Source organism: Myotis yumanensis, unplaced genomic scaffold, assembly GCF_028538775.1.
Source record: "Myotis yumanensis isolate MYYU_CA2020_CCGP unplaced genomic scaffold, mMyoYum1.0.hap1 SCAF_1, whole genome shotgun sequence".
Lineage (NCBI taxonomy): Eukaryota > Metazoa > Chordata > Mammalia > Chiroptera > Vespertilionidae > Myotis > Myotis yumanensis.
The window spans coordinates 175645515-175670840 of record NW_027223752.1 but is presented as its reverse complement, the minus strand read 5'-3'; the positions used below and the strand labels follow the sequence as shown (position 1 = coordinate 175670840).

The 25326-nt window shown below is 41.6% G+C and overlaps 1 protein-coding gene across 2 annotated transcripts in view; it reads right to left on the bottom strand.

Annotated features, from left to right (window-relative positions):
- The window catches only part of UNC5C (unc-5 netrin receptor C), a 372291-nt gene extending 349726 nt beyond the window's left edge, over positions 1-22565 (bottom strand). For both annotated transcript variants that reach the window (XM_070392470.1, XM_070392479.1), the window contains exon 1: positions 22270-22565. In XM_070392470.1, coding sequence (XP_070248571.1) covers positions 22270-22393 — 124 coding nt within the window. In that variant the 5' untranslated portion in view covers positions 22394-22565. The remainder of the gene's footprint in view (positions 1-22269) is intronic.
- Between the last annotated feature and the right edge of the window lie 2761 nt (positions 22566-25326).

The window sequence follows — 25326 nt, the reverse complement described above, 5'->3', positions numbered from 1 at the left end:
CCCATATTCTTCCCACATTTTTATTTTCACATTTCTGAAACTGGAAAATACCAGAACTTCAGAAATATTCATTGGCATTCCAGATACTGTTTACCCTAGCAATACTCTTAGTTTCTCCAAATGACAAACGGCACAAGAAACATTTTAAAAGCCTTTATTAAAGGGAGAGTAAGAAGTAAGAACACTACAGCTCTAAAAAGTATTACTTTCAAATTTAAAATTAATATCTATCAATTATCTATCTATCTTTTCCACCATTTGTGAACAATGTTAGGCAAAACATTCCTGTGTTTTGAAATTAGAATCTAAGTTTCAGAATTATCCATATAGATCCCTCAACCCTTACAATTTAAAGTGACCCGAATAATTTCAGTTAATTATAGAAATTTTTACAATTGACTTTGAAGTAGTTCTACAGGGTGCTTATGCTTAACTCTGCCCACTTTCCCACCCATGGAGATTCATGCAACAGGTCCTCCCTCCACTTCATACATCCTTTAGCCTGAAGTTTAGAGAGAAGGCGGAAATATCTAACACAGCAATCCTCTACCTTCAAGCACTGACGTCATTTTGCAAACATCAGACCACTAAGGAGACCATTACTCAAAATCCAAACAAGTTTTAAAACATATAAAACTGTATTTCAAAGGAGACAACAAACCTGTACAACTTGACAAACTCAAACTGTTGTTGAAAGATGCGGTAACGTCTAGCCTAAAGTAGCTTAGCTACAGCGTATGTACTAAAACAGCTAAATTTGGATTGGAGACTCATTTTGCACTTATCCTGCGAAACGTAGCCCTGGGAGAGCAAAGGCAAAGAGCAACCGAAGAAATCAGAGACCAGGTCTCTGTAACTCCTCACTTCAGCAAAGACATGAGCTGTTAATAGGAGAAAGCCGGAGGGCAGAATTGCTCTCAGAATGGAAAGGTGGAGAAAATGGGAAGAGGTGGAGAATAGAATCCTGCCTGGCTATCACAAAACAATGCCAGTGGCCTTTACGTTAAGTGACTGCAGTGCTTTATACCTTTCTCAAAACTGGCTGAAGAGTGTACCCCTGCCAAAAGTTCTAACCCCAGATCCTTTAATCTCTTTCAAAATATTTTCATTTATTCTTATGTCAATTTTCCATCTTGAAGTTTTATATATTGTATCTTGTAATAGTTCATCTTCTTAAGATGATTTTAAGGTTTTTACAGACAGGCACAAGAAGCTATACTAGTCTACCTCATTTATCTCTATGGGATTCAGAAATTAATACTTCCTGAACTGAACTGACCTCAGCTGTACCGAATTACTTTCTCCATCGCGAAAGTTAAACCGAACTGTGGTTTGAGAGAATATACTACATATTAAAATGATTAGAAATACTCTAACTTTCACAGCTACCAATTCTGACCACACCTCTCTCCTCCATGTAAATTTTCAATTTCGCTAGTGAGAATGCACGCAGCTACCTGGGTGCTTTGTTCACCTGCATAAACACCGGCCTTACTCGAGGCTTGGTTTAATTTGCTTGACAATCTGAAGCAAAAGAATCCCAAGTGTCCAATGTCAAAACGTGCTGATAAATTACAAATAATAAAGATATTATCCCCACCTCTTCTTACCCATGTGTTTTTTGGATAATTCTTGAATCTCTCTTCCATATTTGGTGTCCACTTTGAAGAAAGACTGAGATCCTCAACAACTTACATATGTATTTATAGATGGAGCTGTCTTAAGCATAATGTGCCAAGCTTGACTTAAGTTTATTTTAATTTATCTACAGAGATCTTTTCCTTAGCATTTTTGAGGGCTGGTCTGTCTTGGTAAATTTCCAGAATAAATCTTGCGTCTTCCTTTGAGTAGGGCAAGATCTTGACATACAACTACTGTGGGAGCTAAAGGCATTTCTGGCAAGAGCGGTGGATGACTGACTTCTCCACTTGTTTTCATAGTAATAAATATATGGTTAGAATTAGGCAGGAAAACAAATATTCCCCAAAATACGTGCTAAGCACATCTGAGAATGAATGGGGTCATACAGATTCAGTGCAACTCCTCTCTCCATTAGAAGGTATTCCAGTTCATGAGGTTCATTCATCCCACAACATAAAAACAGCCAAAGTGTATGCTTACTTGGGAAAAAAAGAAAAAGAAAATTAACCATTTTAAAATGTAAAAGACTACCCAGGCAATTACATTTTTGTTTTGTTGATTTTCTTTAGTCTGTCTATGCCTCATATAATAGCATTTCCGGTAAGTTAGGGTAAACCCCAGCCTTTGGTGTATACATTAAGGTGAAAGAAAAATCTATATATATAAAAGCCCAGTGACCGTTACACGACCAGAATGACAAGAACGACCAGTGGCTATGATTCGCACTGCAGCAGCCAACCACCTTGATCTGCCCGATCAGCACCTCACACCCCCCCCCCCCCAGCAACCTCCCACTGCCCCACACCTAGCCACCCCGCCCCTGATCACCCCACCACCACCTGCTGGTCTTGGACACAGGGAGCACACACTGCCAGGTATACAGAAGGTATACAGAAGGCGCTCAGCAAGGAGTCCGCACAGGTTGTGTTTGCACCTTCATGCTGTTCCCCCTCCCCCACCGCAATGCGGAAGGAAACCTGATTCAGGAACACCCTGTGCTGACCATCCACACGGAGAACACCGTGTGATCACCATCATGTCCCGCAGACGCCTGAATCCACCTCCAGATGCTACAGACCCAGAGCAAGAAGGTCAGGACTGAGACAGAAGGCCAGGGAAAAGCAGGGCCGCGGATGGCTGTGTTCTTTCTGTGTTTGCTGCCCGACCCTGCTTCCCAGCCCCCTCCGTGTGCCAAGCACCTGCATTGCCACCCTTGGACAGAGGCCTGTGAGTGAGTGAAGAACTGTGGGTGTGGCTGTGGCTGCGCCTGTGGCTGAGCTCGGCCTCCTGCCCCCTTGGATAAGCAGGAAACATATTTACATGCCAGAATCTAAAACCCTCTTCATCGGTAATAGTGCACATAATGCAAGACCCACATGTGTTTCTAAACAGGACTCTGGCTGCGTGCGAACCCAGATTGAAGGCGTGCTCTCCGCCGAGGAGGCTGCAAAGGCTGCTGCTCTCTCGAACAAATGCAACCTGGAGCGGTTTAAAGGGAAATGGAGATAAAAATAAAACAAAATAGCAACAAGCTCTGAAGCCGCTGCTGATGCCACCAAATCCTTCGTGGTGCTGGTGGTGATGTCAGAGCCCATCTCCCCACGCCCAGGGCTCAGGTGGCCAAACTGCTGACACTTGCCAGGTTGCCGGGCACGGGCCTCATCTAAGCGGCCACTTTCAACCTCCCGCCACCTCCTGGAGGCGGGTGGGCTTGCGGATGGAGGCTTCAGTGTTAAAGCAACCCTGCAGGTGTAGCACAGACACGTGTGGGCTTTTTGATGAGAGAAAATCTATACCATCCCTTCAGAAATGTGTTTTTCACTGTTCTGAGATCAGGCTCCCAGACTTGGCAACTCTCAAATAGGCCTTAGCGATTCCACTCGCCCAATGCAAAGACTGACCTGGGTTTCACCGAGACCGAACCCGAGGCCCCAGCAGACATGTCCTTTCAAAAGGAAGGTCACCCTGGCTGCAGTTCCTTGCTTTTCATCACTTTGAATATTTCTTGCCACGCCCTTCTCTACCCAGCAAAGCTCATTTAGAATTGAAGGCCAGATGAAAAGCTTCACAGACAAGAAAAAGGTAAAGGAGTTCATCACCCCAATCGGGGATGAGGCTGGCTGGGCAACCTCCTGTGTCTCTTCCCCCAAGCTGGCCAGAAGCCCTGATTGAGGCAGCTGCAGGACCCCAACTGTGCACGAATTTGTGCACCAAGCCTCTAGTATTAAAATAATAGTGCACTATCAAAACAACTTAGCTAAGTGTATTCTTAAAGTAGACCTTGTATTTTGTAAATCCATGTTTAACATTTCTTTTATAACTTGATTAGAGGTTTTTATTGTAAACACTTTACTGTATGGATCATTATTATTTTTCCTATCACTTAGAAAAGATGATATTTTGTTTCTTTTAGAAAAAGGTGAAAATTGAAAAATGGTATCACTGAAGGGTGAAATTTTATGCAACAATGAACAAATACCTAATAAATTAATATGCAGTAAATTAGTAAAATTTAAAATGTGTATTAAAGTTTTGGATTCCATTAAATACAGAATTTGTTTTGTTTGCCTTCTTCAACTTAAAAGTTATAACGGAGAATACTAACATATAATTGAAATCAAAACTTTTGGTCATATGCGGTAATGAAATCAATGATTTGGTGTCCTTTGAAGACATGAAAATTCATTTTAGGAAATAAACTAATTTTTCCATTCATTCAATTTGTTCATGTGATACTCATTAAAATAGAGAGCAAAGCTGTTGGTTACACAATAAATACACCTTTTAACAACTAGAAATTATTTAATGTTGCTAAGTCACCTTTTTTTCTAAAAATGGAGTTGCGTCTTGTTTCAGACTTCATTTCTTGATAATGTTTAGGCATGTGGAGAATGTGGTTCATGTGCATAAAAGGAATTTATTACATTTACTTCTGTTTACAAAGAAGTATTCTTTTAATACTGCTCTCAAGCCAGTTTTTATTTTGATGTTTTTTGCTCTATGTTGACAGTCTCAAAGTCTTTCCTGAAGTAATATTTGCCCCTTTAAACATCTCTCTGGCATTCCATTATGGGCACCTGCTGCCCATAATTACAGGTCTGTCTCCTAACCACTTCCTCTGCTTTATGTCAAGGCAAGATTGAGGCTGCATGATTACAAACAACTACCAGATAAAGACCACCGCATAGCTCTCGGTGGTAATTATTCAGGGCAAGTTGGGTCTGTGTTTACTGACAAAAAAGATGCAGTTACTTGTTATAATTTCCTCTTTGCTGGCAGTGTAGCATAATCCATAATTTATTTTGGTCACCTTAAAAGTACCGATGAAAATATCTGATTCAATAATGCTTTGTAATGACATATTTCACTATGCTATTTCCTAGACTAAAAAACAAAATATCCTGCCCGAAGATAACATAGGCTGTGGTCTTAGCAAAAATAATATTTCAGACAATGGTCAATTATAGGGAAACAACTGAGTTTAACATGTGCTCCAAATGGATGTATTGTTCTTGACTCCGGGTTACTCTGTCCCCACCATCACAAACTTCTGCCCCCAATCTTATATTGAGAACAACTTAGCTAAGTGTATTCTTAAAGTAGATCTTGTATTTTGATGATATTTTATTTCTTTTAGAAAAAGGTGAAAATGTTTGTGTCCCAAAATTCATATGTTGAAATCCTAATGCCCAAATATGATGGTATTAGATGGGACCTTGGGAGAGTTTTGATCATTAGGGTGGAGCCTTGATGAATGGGATTAGTGTTCTTGTAAAAGAGGTCCCATAGAGATCCCTTGCCCCTACCACAGAGAGAAGGGGTTGTCTATGTACCAGGAAGTGGGCTCTTACCCACATGACCATGCTGGTGCCTTGCTTTCTGACTCCCAGCCTCCAGAACTATGAGAAATAAATGTATGTTGTTTTTAAGTTACCTAGTCTGTGATATTTTGTTCTAACAGCCTGAATAGACTAAGACACATACCCTGCCAGAGGCTTGTTTATAGTGGAGAGAAATAAGAAGAAATACTCTGCAGAGCAATTTTGGATGTAATAATAATCTATATAAAACAAAATTTCATCCACCAGTAGAAACTCCATTTATTTTAGCACTATTACATGCTAGAATTCTACACCTGAAAATGGGAAAGGTTCTCTGAGGACTGTCAGCGGGTACTGGTTTGACTTGGAGACCCTTTAAACTCTTGATTCTGTGTTTAGGCAACTTGACCAAACTAGTTAGAGTCCAACTGTGCTCATATTGCTTACCCATCAATTGTCTGAGCTTCATCTTCTTCAACTGCAAAAGAATGCCAGTTCTTCATTACTTAAAAACCCCAAATTACAGGGTAGACAATCTGAAGTGGATTTCTGAAGGACAGGGAAGGTGATCGGCCTTTTAGGCAGAATCTAAGAGATGGTGAACGTTCATTCCTGAGGATTTCTTCATGGTCCACTTACAACTTCCTATTCAGCTCACTCTGTCCAGTAGCTCTCAAAAAAGGATGAAGAAGAGAACCTGGAAAGTTCTCACTAACTCCACCACCGCCATGACAAGTCCCAAGTCCCTGGAAGATATGTTATTCATGCATGAACACAATATGCATTCATCCAACATCATTCAAAAGATCTACATTACATGCTGACTGTGTGTGTCAAGCAGCTTGTCACGTACTGTTCTAGAGATACTACGGTGAACATGGTTCCTGCCCTCCTCATACCGACATGCTAGCTGGGGACAGAGAGAAGAGAAAAGAGTATCACCACTGCATGGCAAAGGTAGCCTTATGAAGGAATGAAGGTGTAAACTAGATCATAAAGACAAGATGGAAGGGAAGGCAGCCAGAAGGAAGGGATGGAATGTGAGGAAGGAACACTTGTTCACAGCGAAGGGGTAGGCCGCCATGCTCACTCGCTCACAACTGGCCAAAACCCTGAAGCACGTCCCCGCCTAAGGCTGCACTGGAGCAACCTGTGTAAGATCTGGTGGAGGTGCCGGACTGAGGAGACTATAACTACAACGAACCGAGGAATGGAATTAGAGGCCTAAGAACAAATATCACTGTCAGCCAAGTTGGCTGTTAACTCAGAAAGCCAAGTTAACAAAGTTAGATCTGATTCTCGATGCAACAGAGAGAGACATCAAAGGATTTTAAGCAAAACAGCTCTACTGATGTCATCCCTTAGCGTTTTCCTGGCGGATCCTCTCCTGTGGAGGACGGAGAGTGGGGCCAGGCAGGAAGCAGGAAGAACCTTCTTCAGAGATCCATTTGGGAGAAATGGACATATTTGAAACATATTTAAGTAATACATGTCATCTTTTCTAAGAGAACGTCATTAAAGGGTTGAATATGTTTAAATGTTGCAAACATAATTATGTGAGACTATGAAATAATCTAATTTTTGTTTGTTTGAACTACTTGGCTTTCTAAAATTGCTCCCCTCCCTCCTTAAGAAAATAATAAGCAATGAACATTCATTCTGGCACAAATAAATATTGTTCGTGTCAGTGAAAAACACACAAAAACCTCAGTAATCAGACAACAGAACTGTGTAAGACAGTTCAATGTCCAGAAAAAATGAACTCTTAAGAAGTTTATCTTTATTAAAACAAAAACAAGAAAAAAATTCAGGTATAGCCTAGAAGAAGGGGTTATAAATAGTCTCATCTTTTTAGCGGTTGTGGTTTTTTTCCCCTTTGGAAATCTTCAAAGAAAACTACTACAAACCAAATGTTCTACACAGCATAAAACCCCAAATAAGCATTTTAATCAATCATTAAAATGATTCTAAGTTGCTTCTGTTGGGTTCTTTAAACAGACTAAGATCCTATAAAGATAAGAGGTTTTATAATGATGGAGGGACTAAACCACACTGCTGATTCCAGAGTTCTTATTAATTTTGCCTTTAAAGAGTGGGATGTTTCCTACAGGGCTGCACTTGGGGAGCTGGGGGAGGAGGGCTAGAGTTAAACACTTAAAGAGTCTTACACTTGCTTCTTAGACAAAGAAAATTACAAAGGAGTCAGTGTTCAATGGGCCAATTAAAAGTGTTTCCTGCCTGGGTATTATTTTTGTGTGGTGAGTGAGTTATCCTTGTTTATTTAGTTACTGCATCTATTACATTCTGTTGGCTAAAGAATGTAATAAATGTAGTAATTACATAAATAAGTATCTATTGTATTATTTTGGGTTACAAATGTTTGGGGTTATGTTCTTCTATTATGTTGACACATTTTGAGAGAACAAGTTATGTTTTGTCTAATTTTTCCATTTACAATGAAACATTTTAAAGAACAAAAGGACAAAAAGGATTGATTATGTGATGTCACAGTGAACTGAACTTTATAACACTGAATATTGTCTGCAGCTAAAAGCATTTTCTATGCCTGTTATTGTTTTTTATTTCAAAATAAAGTTGTTATTTAAGCAACGATACACTTTCCTTTTATAAATACAAGTTGAAAAACATTTTTCAAGCAGAACTATGATCTCTGAATATTTTCCCCTTTTCATTTTTATATATCCTAAATAATACTTGTGAGCCTATGCAAAGCTAGAGAGTCCAGCACAGTTTGTTCATAAACTAATCCATTAGAAAAATACTTTATTAAATGCAGTACACATCAGTCACAACACATATATTTAACAGTTTGGTCTCTAATTTCCCTTTTTGCGTACATTATAATATGGCCCTTATACATGTAACAATGCTGGTCTTGCTTAGAAATAGCAGTTTAATAAATTTTGTGTCTATCCTAGGATCAGTAAATGCTTAATGTGTTAAAATTTCTGATATAAGTCAAGAAGTTTGTCTCTATTCCTCTAGAAAGAATTTAACATTAACAAAAAGTAAATAATTTGCTAATTTTTTTTATTCTTTTAACTTATATTTGTCTTTGCGAGTATAGCCAAAGTATAGTGGAAAAAGTATAAACTGATTTTTCCATTGACATTTATTAGGTACTACTTTTAACAGAATATATTCTAGATTCAAAATCTGGCACAGAAAAAAATGATCAGATCTGCATATATACATACATCTAATATATTTTTACTTCCATAACAGCCAAGAAAAGGGAAATGTTAAACTTCCAAAAATAAAAAATGAGAGGTCCTTGCAGGATAGCTCAGTTGGTTAGTGCATCATCCAGTTATGGCAAATTTTCTGATTTGATCCTTGATCAAGGCAAATACAACAGACCAATGAATGCATAAATAAGTGGAACAATAAATCAGTGTTTCTCTCTCTTTCCCTCTCACTCTCTCTTCCCACCCCTTCTTCTCTCTAAAAAAGTAAAAGAAACCTAACACCATGCACTATTCTAAAGTCATGATAATCCCACTATGAAATGGATATTATTAAATACTAGAGGTATGGTGCACAAAATTCGTGAACCGAAGGCCTCAGCCAAGCCTGAGCCCTTTCACAGTCTGGAAGCCCTCAGGGGATGTCTGACTATATTTTTAAAAAATCACCCTGTACTTAATTTTCTTACTAACTCCTCCTTTAAACTCCCCTCACTCTCACATTCTGTTTCTTCTTTTTATTTAACTATTTTCCTGGCCTCACCCCATTTTAGCATCCTTGTCTCTCCTGCTTTCTTTCCCTCCCTCTCTTTGAACCTTCCACGGCCCCTCTCCCTCCCTCCCTCCCTCCTCCCTTCTCTCCCTTCATTCCCCGTGTCTGTCTCCTTCTTACTCCTCCCACCCTCCCCCCCATTCACCTTTCCCTTGTGAGCCTGAAACCTGCCTCCCGCCCTCCTTCCCTATTATTACCCCCCCCGCCCCCCATGTTCACTGGTTTCTCTTTTAAACCTTCCCCTTTCCTCTCTGGGACCTGCTTCCAGCCCCACCTGAGCACACTTTGATATTAAAGCTTCTGTTCAGGGGGTGTTAACCCCCAGCCCAGGGCCCAGTCCCGGCCAGACCTTCACCACCCCCCCTTCCTCGGCTTCCCCGCCGCATCCTCCTCCCATTCCCTGCTTAGGACACCCCAACTTCTAGTCAACAAAGTACACTCAATGGGCCACCAACCTTACCCTGGCCAGTGTCTTTGGGGTCCAGCCATGGGGATGAAAGCAGTACCCTCCTTAGTGTCTGACTCCGCCCCAGCTAAGCTGCCCCTCCCGGCCCAGCAAGGGTAGCCAAACTACACTATATATTGTATTAACTTGAATTTTTTTTAAATATAATTCTTCATTAAAAAAATAGAGAGAGATACACTTGTAAAGTTATCCAAGAAAGTAACAGTATGTTAATATTGCAGGATAAATTTTTCTAAAACCTATTCCAAACTCTAATGTGATAATTGTCCTATTTCAATCAGTCTAGCATCATCTTGTTATTTTCAACATAATTCAATTTAATCATACTAGTTCATAGATGTGTACTAATTTATTGTGGGGCAAAATACAATGACATTCTTTTTTCATCTTGCAATAGAATTAAGTTTTATGCAATAGAAAAGAGAAAACATATGGAAAATAGTCACTTTTAACAGATGTTTTAATCTGAAAAAAAAAAGTTGGTTTAGAATTAAAAATCAAAGTCCACTGGCTGAACTGAGACATATTTCCATCTGTTATTAATGTTCGAGTTACATATTAAAGATGAGATTATTCATCAAGTTCCTCATATAATACATTAGTAAACGGGATTTTGGTTAGAAATGTAATTGCATAAACTCTGTCCATCTAAGTTTCCAATTCATTCCAAACAAACCTTCACAGTGGCCTGAATTGAATTAAAACAGTTAACAACACCAAAGAGTACTTCTTGATCTTATTAAGAAACACTGGTATGAAAATCTGTGAACATAAAAGGGAAGCTTTTGCCACCCCATTATGATTAAATAGTAGTCCTTTTCTTCTTTTAATTTTCATTTTTCCTCCTTTTAAGCAATACATGGTTATGTGAGGTGGTTTTTAACATAATAAAGAAAAACTGACTAAATTTTAAAATATAAATAAATAAACAAGTAAATAAATAAATGATGTGATGTCTCAGACTTATAAATAGTACTCAGGTTAGAAATGATGAATAATTCTGAGAACTAGAAAGTGTGATGAGAATTCAAGTGACCATTGTGAAAATGTACACAAAGCTTATGCCCGAGTGATTGGGGTCATAAGCTTAAGCGGGACTCCCCATTGCTGCCTGCACAGGCTTTCACTAATGGTCTGATAATGAGGGCTGGGGGCTGGACAGGGAGGTTCTCATAATACTTTACAGTGGGGTGAGCATGGCAGCCGCTTATTAATTACTGCCCTGTTCTCATCTCACACATTAGATTCCCGAGCAACCCTCACTTTGTCTCCACAATGGTCTCAGAGTTACAGAACACTGTCGTAGGGAATTCTTCAAGGTGACTTATTAAAGAATTCTTGTTCAACTTCCACAGCAGAGGGGATAAATCATGATGGAAAAATGAAATTTAAAAAGACAAAAAAATGATTCTTGGATTCTAACATATATTGGCAGTAAAAGTTTTTGTCTTTCAGATGATTAAAATGGAAATTAAAGCCCTACTGGTTTGGCTCAGTAGATAGAGCGTCGGCTTATGGACTGAAGGGTCCCAGGTTCGGTTCTGGTCAACAGCAGCACATGCCTGGGTTGCAGGCTCGATCCCCAGCAGGGGGCGTGCAGGAGTCAGACAATCAATGATTCTCTCTCACCAGTGATGTTTCTATCTCTCTCTCCCTTACTCTTCCAATCTGGAATCAATAAAAACATTTTGTTTGTTTTTTAAAAAAAGGAAAGTAAAGGATAGTCAAAAGATAAAAAATGAGGGGAATGGTGGACATTTCCACCTTTGGTATCATTGCAGGCAGTACTAATACATCCTTATACTTTCAAAAAATACCACTGTGGTTATCACCTTAAAAATGGGAACACATGGAATTGTACCTCTGTTTTCACTTTTCTCAAAAGCTTGTGTCTCCCACCCTTTACACACAACTACTTACATACATAGCAGTGCCTAAGGAAGGGACTTCCTGCTGTTTCAAAATGCACTGAAAAGGTAAACACTGAGGCAAATAGTAAAGAATCTGTTCACTTTAAGTGAACATCTCAAAGTCGTGCACACGAGTATGTGTCCCTATGAAAACAGCTCTCTCTGAACACCAGCTTAAGCTTCTCCATATGATTTTTCTCAAAGGCTCCCTTTTAAAACCATCATGACCACTCATTATCTCCTTGTTATATAGACTGTTTCTTTTGTTTCATCACCAATCTCTGCCTGTTTAGTAGCAGCCCTGCCACTACTATCAGATGACATTTGTTTCACTTAATGTATGTAGTTTTAGAAGAAATTATAGAACTGCTATTACTGAATTATAGCAAAAAAATTCCTACGTACATTTAGCTGACACTGCATCAGCTGCTATTTAAACTGGGCTTAGCTAATGGACTTTTAATGTCAGTGGGGTTACGTGCAGTGACTGGCTCTTAGCAGAAATGGCTCCTTTCTACAAAAATCACTTTTCCTCAAGTGTGTTGTTTGAACATTCCTTTCCCTAATTTAGTGACTGTCACTGAATGGAAAACAAACTCAAGGACTCTGGAATCTGCTGTTATCTCGAAGACCCTCCTTTTAACCTTGCATTCAGCATTTAACAGGCAACCTCCCTCATTAGCATTTAGACTTGTGATCACAAGACTTGGTGAGGCATTCTTATTTACTCTGCTGTGCTTTGCAGAGTAGTACTCATTTTGCTATGAAATCCCAGTGTCATCCATGAATGTAGGGAACGCAAAAGAATATACAAAACAATTTTTACTGCACCTTAGGATTTATTTGCATCTTTTAAAATCCTAGTTCAGAAATGCCAAGTAATGTAGACACATGGTAATTATTAATATATAGTTACACATGGATGTGACTTGTAAATATTTAGACATTACCTTGCGCTCCAATACAATATTAAATTAAACAAGGACGCACATTATCCATCTGTCTCGAGTGAAGTTCTGTATATTCTTTCAACAGTAACAACCTCTTTCCCCCTCAACTAACTTCATTTTTGCTCAATTAAATAAAGCTTTCAATACATGTAATGGAGGCACCTATCCAGCCTTAGAGGGAGTCCAAGGAAACCAAATGTCCCCTAGCCTGGGAAGGTAACTCCACTTGATTAGTAAGTTGAAACAAACTATCACAGAATTCAGGAAAGAACAACAGGGGTCTCTCCTTCTCAGCCCACAGAGGAGGTCGCCTCCCGCAGGGTACACACCAGGGAAGTCATCTCTCTCTTGGGATCTCCCTGAGAGGGAGTCCTGCTCGCCGCTGAAGGATTTTACCTGCGCATGTGTGCAAATTGACTTTCTCCTGCGGTCAACAAATTTAGTCCATTCTGTAGGAAAACAGCAGAAGTCCCCCAGGGGTCTGTAATAGCGCAGGGAAAGGGAGAGCCCCTCTCCGTCCTTGGAGGAGAGGAGAAAACTTGTTTCTATCAGATAAGCCACTGCACCAAGGAGGCAGAGGCATCGCCCCTGCACAGGACATGAAGGACTTAGCAACTGCTAGTGCACCGGGCACTTCTTGCAGGAAAGTCGGATGTGATTTTCAGTCTCCATCCATTGATGAAATCTGATTTCCTACTCAATGACTACCTTTATGAATGCGTTTTATAAGTAAACATGTTTGGTTTTCATTTCTTGAAAGGTTCTGTTTTGTGTGTGTGTTTTTTAAGTATATTGCCAATTTTATATGAAAATGAGCTCTCATTTTTAAAATAAAAATGGTTACACAGACATGCACCATTTGTGCAAGTATATATATATATATATATATATATATACTCATAGGAATTATTGAACTATACTTGTCTACTCCTTGTAACTCTTCATTTCATTAAGACTCTGCCTGGAAATACCCTCCTAGGAAATAATTCCACCGTTATTTAATTCAATAAAAAATGCCATGTGTCTCTTACATATGATCATCATTTCTAATAAATCCAATAAACTAGTTACCCCATCACTCTGGAAACATGCCTATCATTAAAACTTTTCCTAGTCATCCTTTTATTTTTTCATCATGTTATAGTAAGTAAATCATAACTTTCTTCACTGTGGTCTTTTAATTCTATATAGATATATGTATGTGTGTGTAAATATCAACAAAAATAAATAGATTAGTATATAAGAGAAAGATATTGCCAACATTTTTTAAAGTGTACAATAACAGATAAAACTCCACTTAAAATCTTTCCCTGGACAAAGAATGGGACTGGATCTCTGATGTAAGGGTGAGAGTTAAGATGCAGTGTTGGTATTGTTATTAATGACAATGTTTAACAGCAGCTCAGAAACTGGCAATGCATTCTATTATGACAACTGAAGGATTAATTATATATTCCAGAGGAATATACTCTAAGTTACTATGTATCAGCATACCTCTGATTTAAGTCTAGATTTCTCAAACAAGCACATCCTGCCCAAATAGGTCCAAGTATAATCCAAATGTAACTTTCTTCAAATAGATGCCTTTTATATACTGTCTTTTGCTCTGTTAATTGAAATAGGTGCAGATGAACACTCTATTTAGATAAAAGTTTCAAGTCAGAGGGCCCGTTGAATAATATTATTATGAAATACTGATTTCAGGTTTCTCTTCCAGATAGCACAAATAAATCATTTGAGCATGCCTGTTTTTTCTCAGCTTCTGAGAGCAGTTACTGAAATGGGCTTCTGTTTTCCACCAAGCTGCATACTGTGTTGGTGATGGCCACTGGTGGCTGGGAAGGCAATGTCTTAGGCTCCTTGTATCCTTGGGTTTGGTCCATAACACATTTGAAAGCTTATACTCTTTCATTATCTTATGGAGATCCAGGAGAAAGAAGGAAAGTTGCTAAAGAAAATGACAGGCAATGTAATTACTGTCTTATTTAGAATGACTTTTAGATTGTTACTTGCTAAATTTGTGTACTTCTAATGGTGGCTATTATGTGTATATTTGGCAAACTCTTTAGTCAATGGGAGATAAAATATATCATTTTCCCTTTATAAAAAGCTAAATTCAAATGTCAACATATTTCACACAGACATAATGTTCACAGTGAAATTGCCATTATTGACTACAGCTTCCCAATCACAAAGTTCTTATTGTGATAGTAATTTGTTTTTCTGTTTGGTATGGATTAGAGATAATACAGGTCTCTGACAAACACTTTTAATAAAACAACAGAACTTCTGTTATTGACCATCACTTTTAGTTCCCGTAAAAGGTAGAGGATACTCTTCCACTTAGAGCTTAAAAGGATTTTTTAGGTTCTTGAAATTTCAAAAAGATATTAGAATTACACAAAATATCAAGTTAAATATAAGTAACAAATTTGTGAATTCATAGAGAATAGAATGGCCCCTTTAGCTTTAATCTTACACATGTATGTGTTTCACTATGCCTATAATTACAACGGAATATTATTATACCACATGCCCTATCATATTACACTAAACTTCTATTGTCTAATAGAGTATACATTATAAATTGATTTAAAATGATTAATTTTCTATAAAAATATATACTTTACACTACTCTTTTATCTGTTATATTATTAAAAACACCAGTTCTCTTTGGAAAGAAAACATCTGCCTTTTTATTCATGGATATACATGTCCTTATAATTGGGTTGCAAGTACTAATCTGTTTTTATTGAAAAAAAAATGATCATATACAAGGTTTTTCTTTTGAACAACAACAAAAAAAGAGAGAAGACAATAAATTATTGTTGCATTCAGGCAGGCCATGATTAAATAATCAATTAAGACATTGACTAAAACTGCTAAATGTTAGCATTCATCAATAAACTTGTTAAATGTGCTAAGGGAGTTTCTGTTGTTTAACATCCTTAGTTTGAAGAGGAGATAACGCATGTTCATCTACCTAAGGCATTTTTATGGCTCTCATAATTGCTGAGAAATGAAAGTAGCCACAAGATCTAAATGACAATGATTAATGAAGGTTAAAAACTCCCTATCCTCACAACATTTCTAAATAAATAAGACTGGTAAGTCTGGAGTTCAATTCGATTAATCAATATCATCTGTTAGCATGATTCTATTGAGCCCTCATATTTAAAATAAGAACTCTAACAGGCACATCAATATAATGAAGTCTCACCTGGATCCCGTCACTCTCAGGTTGCCCTTCTACACTGGCAAGAAGATATGGTTGGTGATTTAATTAAAAGAGGCTATTCCCCAATGGTTGGAGTTTTCAGATGTTAGACTTCACTTCTGCCACACCAAGCACTTTTGAATCACTGCTTAGGGCTAATAAAGGTATACTGACATAAGGGCAAATATCTGCATATTTGGCACTTTCAAAGCTATAGTTTGCTTCCTAAATTATGACTTCAATTTAATTAATGTTGAAGTTGTTTTAACACTATCAACTCCGTAAAGAAAGCAAAGTATGTCTTAAGTTACTGCAAAATCTAGAGACATTCTTCTGTGTACTTCAAAACCTCATATAGGATCCTAAGGGAGCAACTTTCTAGGGGCAGGAATGTCAAAATTAGAAACCATATTAAACTTTAACCCAAAACTTTTTTAAATTTCTCAAATATAAAACAATACTTTCCAACATTTAGTTTATAAAGAGTCCAAATATTTGAAACATAATGTTTTGGGTTTTCATAAAAAGGCAGAAATTCTGAGAGTTCTAATCAATTAGAAAGAATAAAAAAAGCTTACTGTCTCTGATCCTGATAGCTTATAGTTATTACTATAAAAATTTTTATGTAAATCTCTAAATTTGGAGTTGACAAATATTTAAAATAAGAGAAACTATAAATTATTCAATTTTGGGATTTCTTTTTAAGAACTAGGATAAAGGAGATAGTAGAATTGCAACATTGCTCAAGGCAAATTTACTCCAAAAAAAGTTACATAAAATTACATGAAATTACATAAAATAAAGTACTGAGTTTCTGTGAGCTCTATTTCAAACGTCCTTGAACTACGTGCCCCTGGGGCAATAACCAAGGCTTCAGATTCCTGTACCTTCCTATACAAACACATAAGCAATTATAAATCCAAATAAAATATGAAGTTCAAGAAGAGTCCATACATAGCTTTGAGAAGTTATGGTTTAAAAAAGAGAGAATGAGAAAGTTCAGGCTCTGTAAGAGCACACCAGGCAGTCAGACATTAAAAGCAGAATGAAAATACTGTAGAAGAAAGATCTGTCCCAACATAAAAAACAAACTAACAAATATCTTGTTTTATCATAAAAGTTGGGCAAAAACATTTGCACCAAATGTGAAAAATTAGCAATAACCACTTACCAAGTAGAAGTAATTAAATATGAAACTTTAAAAAACTGTTATCTAGATTATTCATGTTATTCTAAACTATGGTACTAAAACTTTCTATTGCACATATAATCTTAATAGATAAAATGCCTGGTGAATATGCTTTGCCTTCAAATCAATCTAATTTTCTATATGTTTCATTGTGTTGTTATAACATGTATTCAATTATGTTCTTTAGACTGTACACCTGTATCCATTTTTTTTAAGAAAACCTACTGACATTTTGTAAAGGGCTGTTTTCCCCAAACCCTATTTGAAAACATGGGACTTGATATGTGTTTTTCTTTTAATAAAAGTGTTTATTTATTTATGGAAGTCTTTTTTCCCTTCAAAATTCATTGTAAAGAAAGAAAGTCAAGGATGGAGCTTGTAGCCAGGACCTAACTGGCAGGACTTGACCTGACATTTCCAGAACTGGCATTGGGTTAATTTTCGCAGAGGAAGCAGAAAGGGAGAAGTGGGACTCTGAAAGGAGAGAGTTTCCACATGCCGTTCAAGGAACCATGCCCTGCCCAGGAGTTCCCAGCCATACACTTTGGAGCATCTCCTCAGATGGCTCAGCCATCCCACTGTGAGTTCAAAATTATTCACCTTTAATTTCTTCAACTTCTAGATTTCTTTGCCAATGGTTTACACGGTTGGAAGACAAAGAATATTGCTGTAAATACTTTGCATGTATTAACTCATTTTCAATCTGAATATGACTTGTCACGATCCTCATTTTATATCAGAGGACATTGAGGCACAGGGACACTAAATAACTCATTCATTGCCAAACACCGAGGCAGGGTGGAGGCAGGATCTTGAGAAGGTGGTAACCACTAAGATAAATAGCAGAATGGGCACACACCACTAACTGTCTTTAGCTTGTGCCTCCCCAAAACCAGACTAAACATATATGTAATCTAAGTAAGATTTAATTTAAGGTAGTTGCAATGCAACCTTCCCATCAAGCTCACCCTCAAGTTCCTTTGTGTAGAAATTTTAGAACCCCCACCAAAATCCCCTAGCCTGACCTATGTTTACTATCATTGGATGCTTGAATCCAGAAAGTACTACACCTGTGCCCACTGTTACCTTTCAGAATGTGAGTTTCCATTATATGCTTATATATCTGTCTTTCTGAAAAATTATCTCGTTCAACTCTGCATCCCTAACAAATAGCACACAACCTGGGACATAATCAGTGTACGATACTTGTTTGTTAAGAACTTTACTTTGAATACCACCACCACCCAAATGAGCTAGTAAGTTTTTGATTTGTGAAGAAACGTGAGCAGGTTTGTTTTTAACTGCCACAAATACAAAAGTCAGACTGAAAAAGATGTAGGCTAAAATCTAAAATCAGAGGGCAAGAGTGCTGTCTTAGTCCCTGCCCCACACTTCCCCCCTTTATCTTTCCGAAGTGGCTGCCGCCTGTAACGTTAATGTTTCTTCTGCCAGTGACTCCCTCTGCTGCTCCAGCAAAGCCATGACCTAAATCAGAAAAGTGCTAGACACAGTTAAGGCTTCACAGACCACACCCTAGCTGTTCTGTTCACACTAACTGGGGAACTTAGCACACATTGGAGAACAGTTATTTTTAAGTCTCAACAATAATTATAAATAAGCAAAGAGGGGTGGCCTAGTAGAGCGCATGCCTCATTCCTGTTCATGTCCTTTTTAAAGGGTTGCTTTAAAAAGATCAGTATGGATTCTGATCAGGACTACAACGGGAGATGTTAGAGGACCCTGTCGTGTTGAATTCTGAACCCCCAGGATCCAGAACACAAAAGACCAAGGAGTCAATAAATGTGAACAATCGAATGATTCCTACTCTATGCAAATACTTGAGAAGTTTGTACTCTGAAGCCTTTTAAGCATCCCCTAAGTGAGAATGCATGACATTATTTGTCTAAACAAAGGTAAGCTAGCCTAATTTTCCTTACTGCAACTTCCAAATGTGAATTTATGAATTTACTCTGCTCCTAAAATGGAACATATATAGTATAATTGTAATGAAATTCAAGGTTGTGTGTGTGTGTGTTTATGTCAATTGTACCATACCAACATGTATATATGCACGAAAGCAATTTTTACTCTGTTATGGGAAGTATATTACTTGTTTATCAAAAATATTATAAATCAGTTTATGACAGTAGAGAATTATCCTAATATGATTAGACTCTTCAGTCATTTTCTGTTCTGCGTTTGGTGGTGTTAACACTCGAAACACTAGTTGGTGCTAGATAAGCAGAATTTCAATGCTGTATAGTCCAGAAATAAAATGCACTTATGAAATAGGACACTAATTCTGAGGCACACCATTCAAACACACACACACACACACACACACACACGCACACACACACACACACACACACGCACACTTTTCCTACTAAAATCGTTCATTCTTGAAAGTCAGAACCACCACAAATTCCCTAGAGCTAGGAGTTCCCAGCATTCCTGAATGAAACAATCAGGGCACAGCCTGAGAGGAGAAAGTTGTTGCCTAAAGCCTAGAGGATCTCCCAAGGACCTGCTTAAAGTGACTGCTGTCTTTCTTTAAAGCACAGTTACCAAACGCAGCACACTCACAAATAACACTCACTATGTTTTTTTCATCTTAAACATCTGTTGTTTTCTTGGCTATCTCTGAAGAGACACATTTCCTACAACTTTCAATTTTCCAGTACTTCTCTAACAACAGAATAAAAAAACCTCATCCACATTGTAAAATGCTTAAAGTAACTTTCTCGTCATAATTGCATATGTACTGTCATTCATAAAAATAGTTCATTCTGATGCTGAAATCCTCAGCACATGGAAATCATACTTCCAGGGAGCAACAACATCTTGTGTTGCGCTAGCATGTAGTCCACAAAGAGGAGAAAAGACAAGAAATTAGAAGGAAAAGGAGAACTGACCACGAGACCATGATAAAAGTCCGATTCTGGGAAGGAATCGTCCCGTGCTTTGACAGTAAGCAGGCAGGGGAATGGAGTGGAGTGATGGTGATAGTAGCTGATAATAGCCACTAGTAGAGTTTGGCGCTTTCTACGTTTCTGATACCTAACAGACAAGGCAGGAAGGGCTGGTATCAGGGAACATGGAGGATAACAAAGATAAAAGAGGTGAAATAATGTCTTTCGAAGATCCCAAGATTCAAACACAAATAGTTTATTCGCCAGGAACTGAAAAAACTAAGTAAACTAAATGGAGGAGACCAGTACTGAAATACACACATCCGGTAGAAAACATTTTACTTTTCCACTTAAGATCTGAAGAGCAGGTTCGAGTCTCAATCTCTGGCTCCTCTAGTCTATAAGAAGAAACACAGCACCAGTGGCAAATGTTGTCTACCCTGAGCATCTTTTACTTTCATCTCTCTTTCTTCTTCCAATATGAATCCATTTACAACCTCCAGTTTATCTTTATTGATCCCTTTTCCTGTGCAGTCTTTTTTAATTTGGCTGCAGTAAGCTCTGGGCAGGGATGTCAGATCTCCTGTTTGGCATCCTTGGGGACTTTAACTTGTCCTTTCTCCAAATAGTTCTCTCACTGCCCGGTCCCTCTCCCAGCCCGCACCCCAGGCTTTGTGCACCCAATAACAGCAGGCGAATTCCAAGGGGAGTCAAGCAGTTGATTCCATAACTATTCATCAGGTTGCCCACTTAAACTTCCAAACAGAGTCCCCCTCCCCCCCAGCACCCTTGGCTGCCGCCCTGAGAACTTCTTAACCAATTTCACGAAACCTACAAGTTCATGGGAGTCTCCATGGAGATTGCTTTCTGAAATGGACAGATGAGCTCTGGAAGTATGCACAGGAAAACCAGGGCAGAACCTGGGGCGGGAGGCATCTGGCAAGGAGGAAAGGATTTATGAGCGCGGCCACTTAAGGCGGCAGCAGGAAAATTTACTCCCGAAGTAGAAGTAGCTATGGCTAATTCACAAAGCCTCGCTAATCACTTACCTCGCTACCCGGACCGCGCCGGCCTATGCTCAGCCCTGCGCTGGACTTCCCACGCCCTCGCCCCCAGCGCCCTCTCAGGTCAGAGTGATGGCTGTCGGGACCCCCCGGAGTGTCTGAGCAGCCGTGTAGGCTATCGCTGCACCTTCTCTGCTCTCTCATGTTTAAAGAGACGTAACCGAGACGATGGGATGCCTGAATCATCTCCCAATGCTGCAAAAGCTTCCTCCATTCCCACCCCAACCGCACCCCCGCCGCGGGGAAAAGCGGACCTGCAGCTTCAGAGCCAGCGACCACCAGAGAACTAGCCAAAAGGACCCAGGCTGGCGCTTTCCTTGGCCAGGAGGGTGGGAGACCAGGTGACACGAGACAAACCGCGGAGGGGGCAGCGTGGGCTCTTTCCTCCCCGTCCCTCTTCCACTCCGCTTCCTGGGCTCAGCAGGCTGGGAGCCGCCGCTCCCGATTCAAACTCCAGGGGCAAGAAGGGAGCTAGGTGATCAGCCCCCCTTCCTCCCCTCCTCCCTTCCCACCGCCAACTCCCCGCCGCTCTTCTCCCAAGCCCGGTTTGGCCCAAGGCCCCGGGCACTTATTTTCAAGCTCAGACGCGTTCCATGAAAATGTCAGAGTTATAAAGCGGCCGGTGACCCCGGGGACTTTCGGATTTGCTTTGAGCGACCAGTCCGCTTCCCCAGAGCTCACGGGCTCTAAGTTTCTGCGCGGCCAGCCGGGAGCGAACCGCCGAGGCTGTGCGTGCGGAGGCGCACCCCCGGGCCTGCCGCGGGCTGGGTGGAGCGGGGCCGGGTGGGCTGTGTCTCCACGGGGCCCTGAGCAGCAGCCGGGGGGGCCCAACGCTGAGTCCTCCGCCCTCAGGGACACATGTCCTTAGCTGAGTGCCCTTCCGCGCCTGGCGCGCTCCGGGACTCACGGAAGACCCTGCCACCCCAGACGTGGCACAGCGCGGGGAGCCTCCGTGCACCCGGGCGCATCTGTGCAGCCATACGGACGCGCACACCGCGCGTGTCTCCACGTCTCTCTGGGCACCGTGTTCCACACCGTGTGCGCGTGGGGCAGGAAGTGCAAAGGGCGCCCCAGGAGCCCACACGCCCAGGGGCAGATGCAGGTCCACACCCCGCGTGTCCCTGGCCCATCCGTGCCCATCTCGGAAGACGAATGAACCCTAATGACCAAAGCTTCCCGACTAGTTGGGAAAGCGGGTTGAAAGTGGCTTAAGTGAGCCGCGTGGAGGGACCCGGGGGCTCACGAAGGAAGCGGGGAGGACCGGAGAGGAGGAGAGGAAGAAGGAGGGAAGGCAGGCAGCGACGAAGGGAGGTGGCCTGGGAGCCTGGCGAACCCCTTACCTTGAGCGGCCGAGCCCGTGCGGCTGGCGCTGAGCAGGGCCAGGGCAGGGAGCACCAGCATGGGCAGCACGTATCCCAGTCCCAGTCCGCAGCGGGCCGCTGTCGCCCGCAGACTCTCCCTCATCGTCGACCGGGGTGGGCAGGGGGAGCACCGGCGCGAACCGCGGAAAGCCCACCGGGCAGCAGCCGAGTCCGTGCACCGCGCCGCCGTCCGCGGGAAGGATGACAACCGCGCGCCGCACTCCACTTTCTCCAAGGGCAGAGGCCAGGGGGTGGAGAGGGGGCGCCGAGGCGGAGTTTACAGGACCCGCTTCCCCGGTGCCTTCAGACTGGAGGCTCGGCGAACGGCCGCTCGGCCCCCACTTGGGAAGTCGGGGCGACGCCAGGCGGCCACCTCGGCGCTCCTCCCCGCAGCAGCAGCCGCCGCAGCTCCGCCGCGCGCCCAGCCCGGACTGCTCTCCAGGTCCCCTCGCCCGCGCCCCACACTCTCAGGCACCAGCGGGCGAGGGAGGGGGGAGGGGGGAGGAGGCGGAGAGAACCGGAGGGAGGAGGGAGTGGAGAGAGAGTTGGGCACCGTGAGGCGCTCTGCTCTCCAATCTGTGTTCTCGCCACGCGTGGAGACGTCCCGACTGCCACGGCCGAGTGGCCAAGGAGGGTCCCCTCCCCGCGTAGGGCGGCGGGAGGCTCCGAGACGTGCGCCGAGGAGGCGTGGAGGGCGCAGCCTGGCTCCACCCGGGGGTAAGCGGCGCGGGAGCGCGCCCGGCCTTATGTAAGCTGGGATGCAGGGATGCACGCCTGGGGCGGGAGGTGGCGGTCGGCTGCGGGGTACCCGCGGGAGCGGGAAGAGAAACCTGCGGGAAGAGGCGGCTGCGGGGCGGGGGAGCGCGCCTGCCCCCCGCGGGGCGCCAGACCCCGGCTCCCGGAGCGGAGCGGCGCGCCCAGAGCCACTTGGCGGTGTGCTGTGGAGCCCAGCCCGCCGCCTGCCAGCTTCTCCACGGAGCCAGCGAAGCCGGAGCCAGACTCCCGGGGCCGGGACGCGGTCTAGCACTTCCAGTCTGGAGACTGGTTAAGCCGGGGCCGGGCTGGAGCTGAAGTCCTGCGTGACGGGGCAGAAGGCATGAAGCTCTTGCAGTGCCCCAGCCGGCTGCCTTGTGGGGATGGTCCGCTCCACTCAGACTGCTGTATGCTCTAGGCGCCTGGAACCTCTCTGTCGTGGAACAGAAACTAACAGCTCAAGGAAAACTCAGACTTGAAGAGAGCTTTACCTGCCTGCATCTTGGTGAGATGACACCGATGCCAGGAGAAAGTCCCAGCAACAATGCACAGGGTTTGTAGGGACCCACTTAAAGTGGTGGTGGAACTTAGGACATGTTTTCCAAACTCCTAATGGTGTGTATAAGTAATCAAACTGCTATGAATTTTTTTAACAGCCCCCTCCCCCCCTTTTTTTTTCCAGGGAAGAATTGGCTGGGCAGCTAAGGAAGAATGTAAGATGGGTGGATAGAATAAGGAAGGCTAGACAAAAGGAAAGTGATTGCTTTTTGCAAAGGTTAATACACGCTTGCACAGCTAACATTCTGGGAAGACGAAAACCACTTCCCCAAATGAGTACATTTTTAAGCTGATAATAAATCATGTATCAGGAAAATGTAAGCTCTTCGGTGCCAAGGAGGCAAAGTGTAAACACACACCGAGGAAGGACGCTTTCTGTCTAATCTGGGCTGTGCTCATAACTCGCTCTGTCATTCCGGACAAGTCAGGTAAACTGCATGTCTCGGTTTCTCCATCTGTGCAATATTTTATTGGATGGTTTCATAGTTCTTTTCAATTCTAATATTCCACAATGCTGCTTGCCAACCTCCATCCAAACCTCTACTCAATACAAGGTGTCTTGGATGAGTCTGATAGACCTGAAAAGGTCATCCCTGGCAAAGACATTGACAGATCTGGCCATCTCCCATTTCTATGCTAAAATATCTTTCCTCTCTGTGGTTTCCCCACACCAAGGGATCATGATATTTTGGTCAGAGTGTAGTTTCCAGCACCTGACTGGCTGGGCTAATTCTTAGCATATCTTATTACTAGTTGATAGATATTGAACAATAAAACTAAGTTCCCTAGTTTCCTAATCTGTAAGGTAGGCCTGGTAGCAATAACTACCATACGGTTTTGTGAGAGATACATGAGTTAAACGTCTGCGAAGTGTCTAACACATAAAATTGTTAGCTGCTGTTCTCACCATTGATACAGATTCCCATCAGCTGCATGCTGCAATGATGAATATGTTCATGCCTGTGCTCTCCAAAATGGTAGTCATTTGACACATGTGGCTACTGAGCACTTGAGCAATGTGGCTATGGGAATTTTAATTTTATGCAATTAATTTTAATTTAAATAGCCACATGGCTAGTGACCACCATGGTGGGCAGGGCATCTAGGCCACTCATAACCTGTCATTTATTTTGAGGATGACATCACCAGAAAGGATTATAATTATATTCCATATTTGTCTTTACAGTTTTTCCAAGAAGGACAGCAGTAGTAAGGAAGAAACCCCCACATTTATCACTTTCACATTAACACTATCTAAAAGCTGTTTGTTTGTTTACAATTTAAATGCCTACCTCTCCTAATTAGAATTAAACTATTTTTAAGGCAGAGATCTTGTCTTGGTCATCATTTCATCCCCAGATCCTAACATAGAGCCCAATATATAGTTGGTGTCCAGTTAACATCGGTTGATTGAATGCCAAAAAAGGCTCAATAGGAAAGAATCCTCAAAGTCTAGTTAGTTAAACAAAATTAAATTGTCACATAATCCTTTTTGGGGCATTGAAGTGCTCAATGACAGATACTGCATGAAATTAATCCTTTAAAAGAAACGTAAAAGAGAAGAGGAGAAGTAGTTCAACACTGAAACTCAGCCCCCAGGGGGCTGGGAATGGTAAGTAGAGATGAAGTGGAAAAGGGAGGGGAAGAGTGATAGCACCAGAACTAGGACAGGGAAAGAGCCAGCAAATAGTTCAGCTTTACCAAGCAGTTGAGTTTCCTTTAATC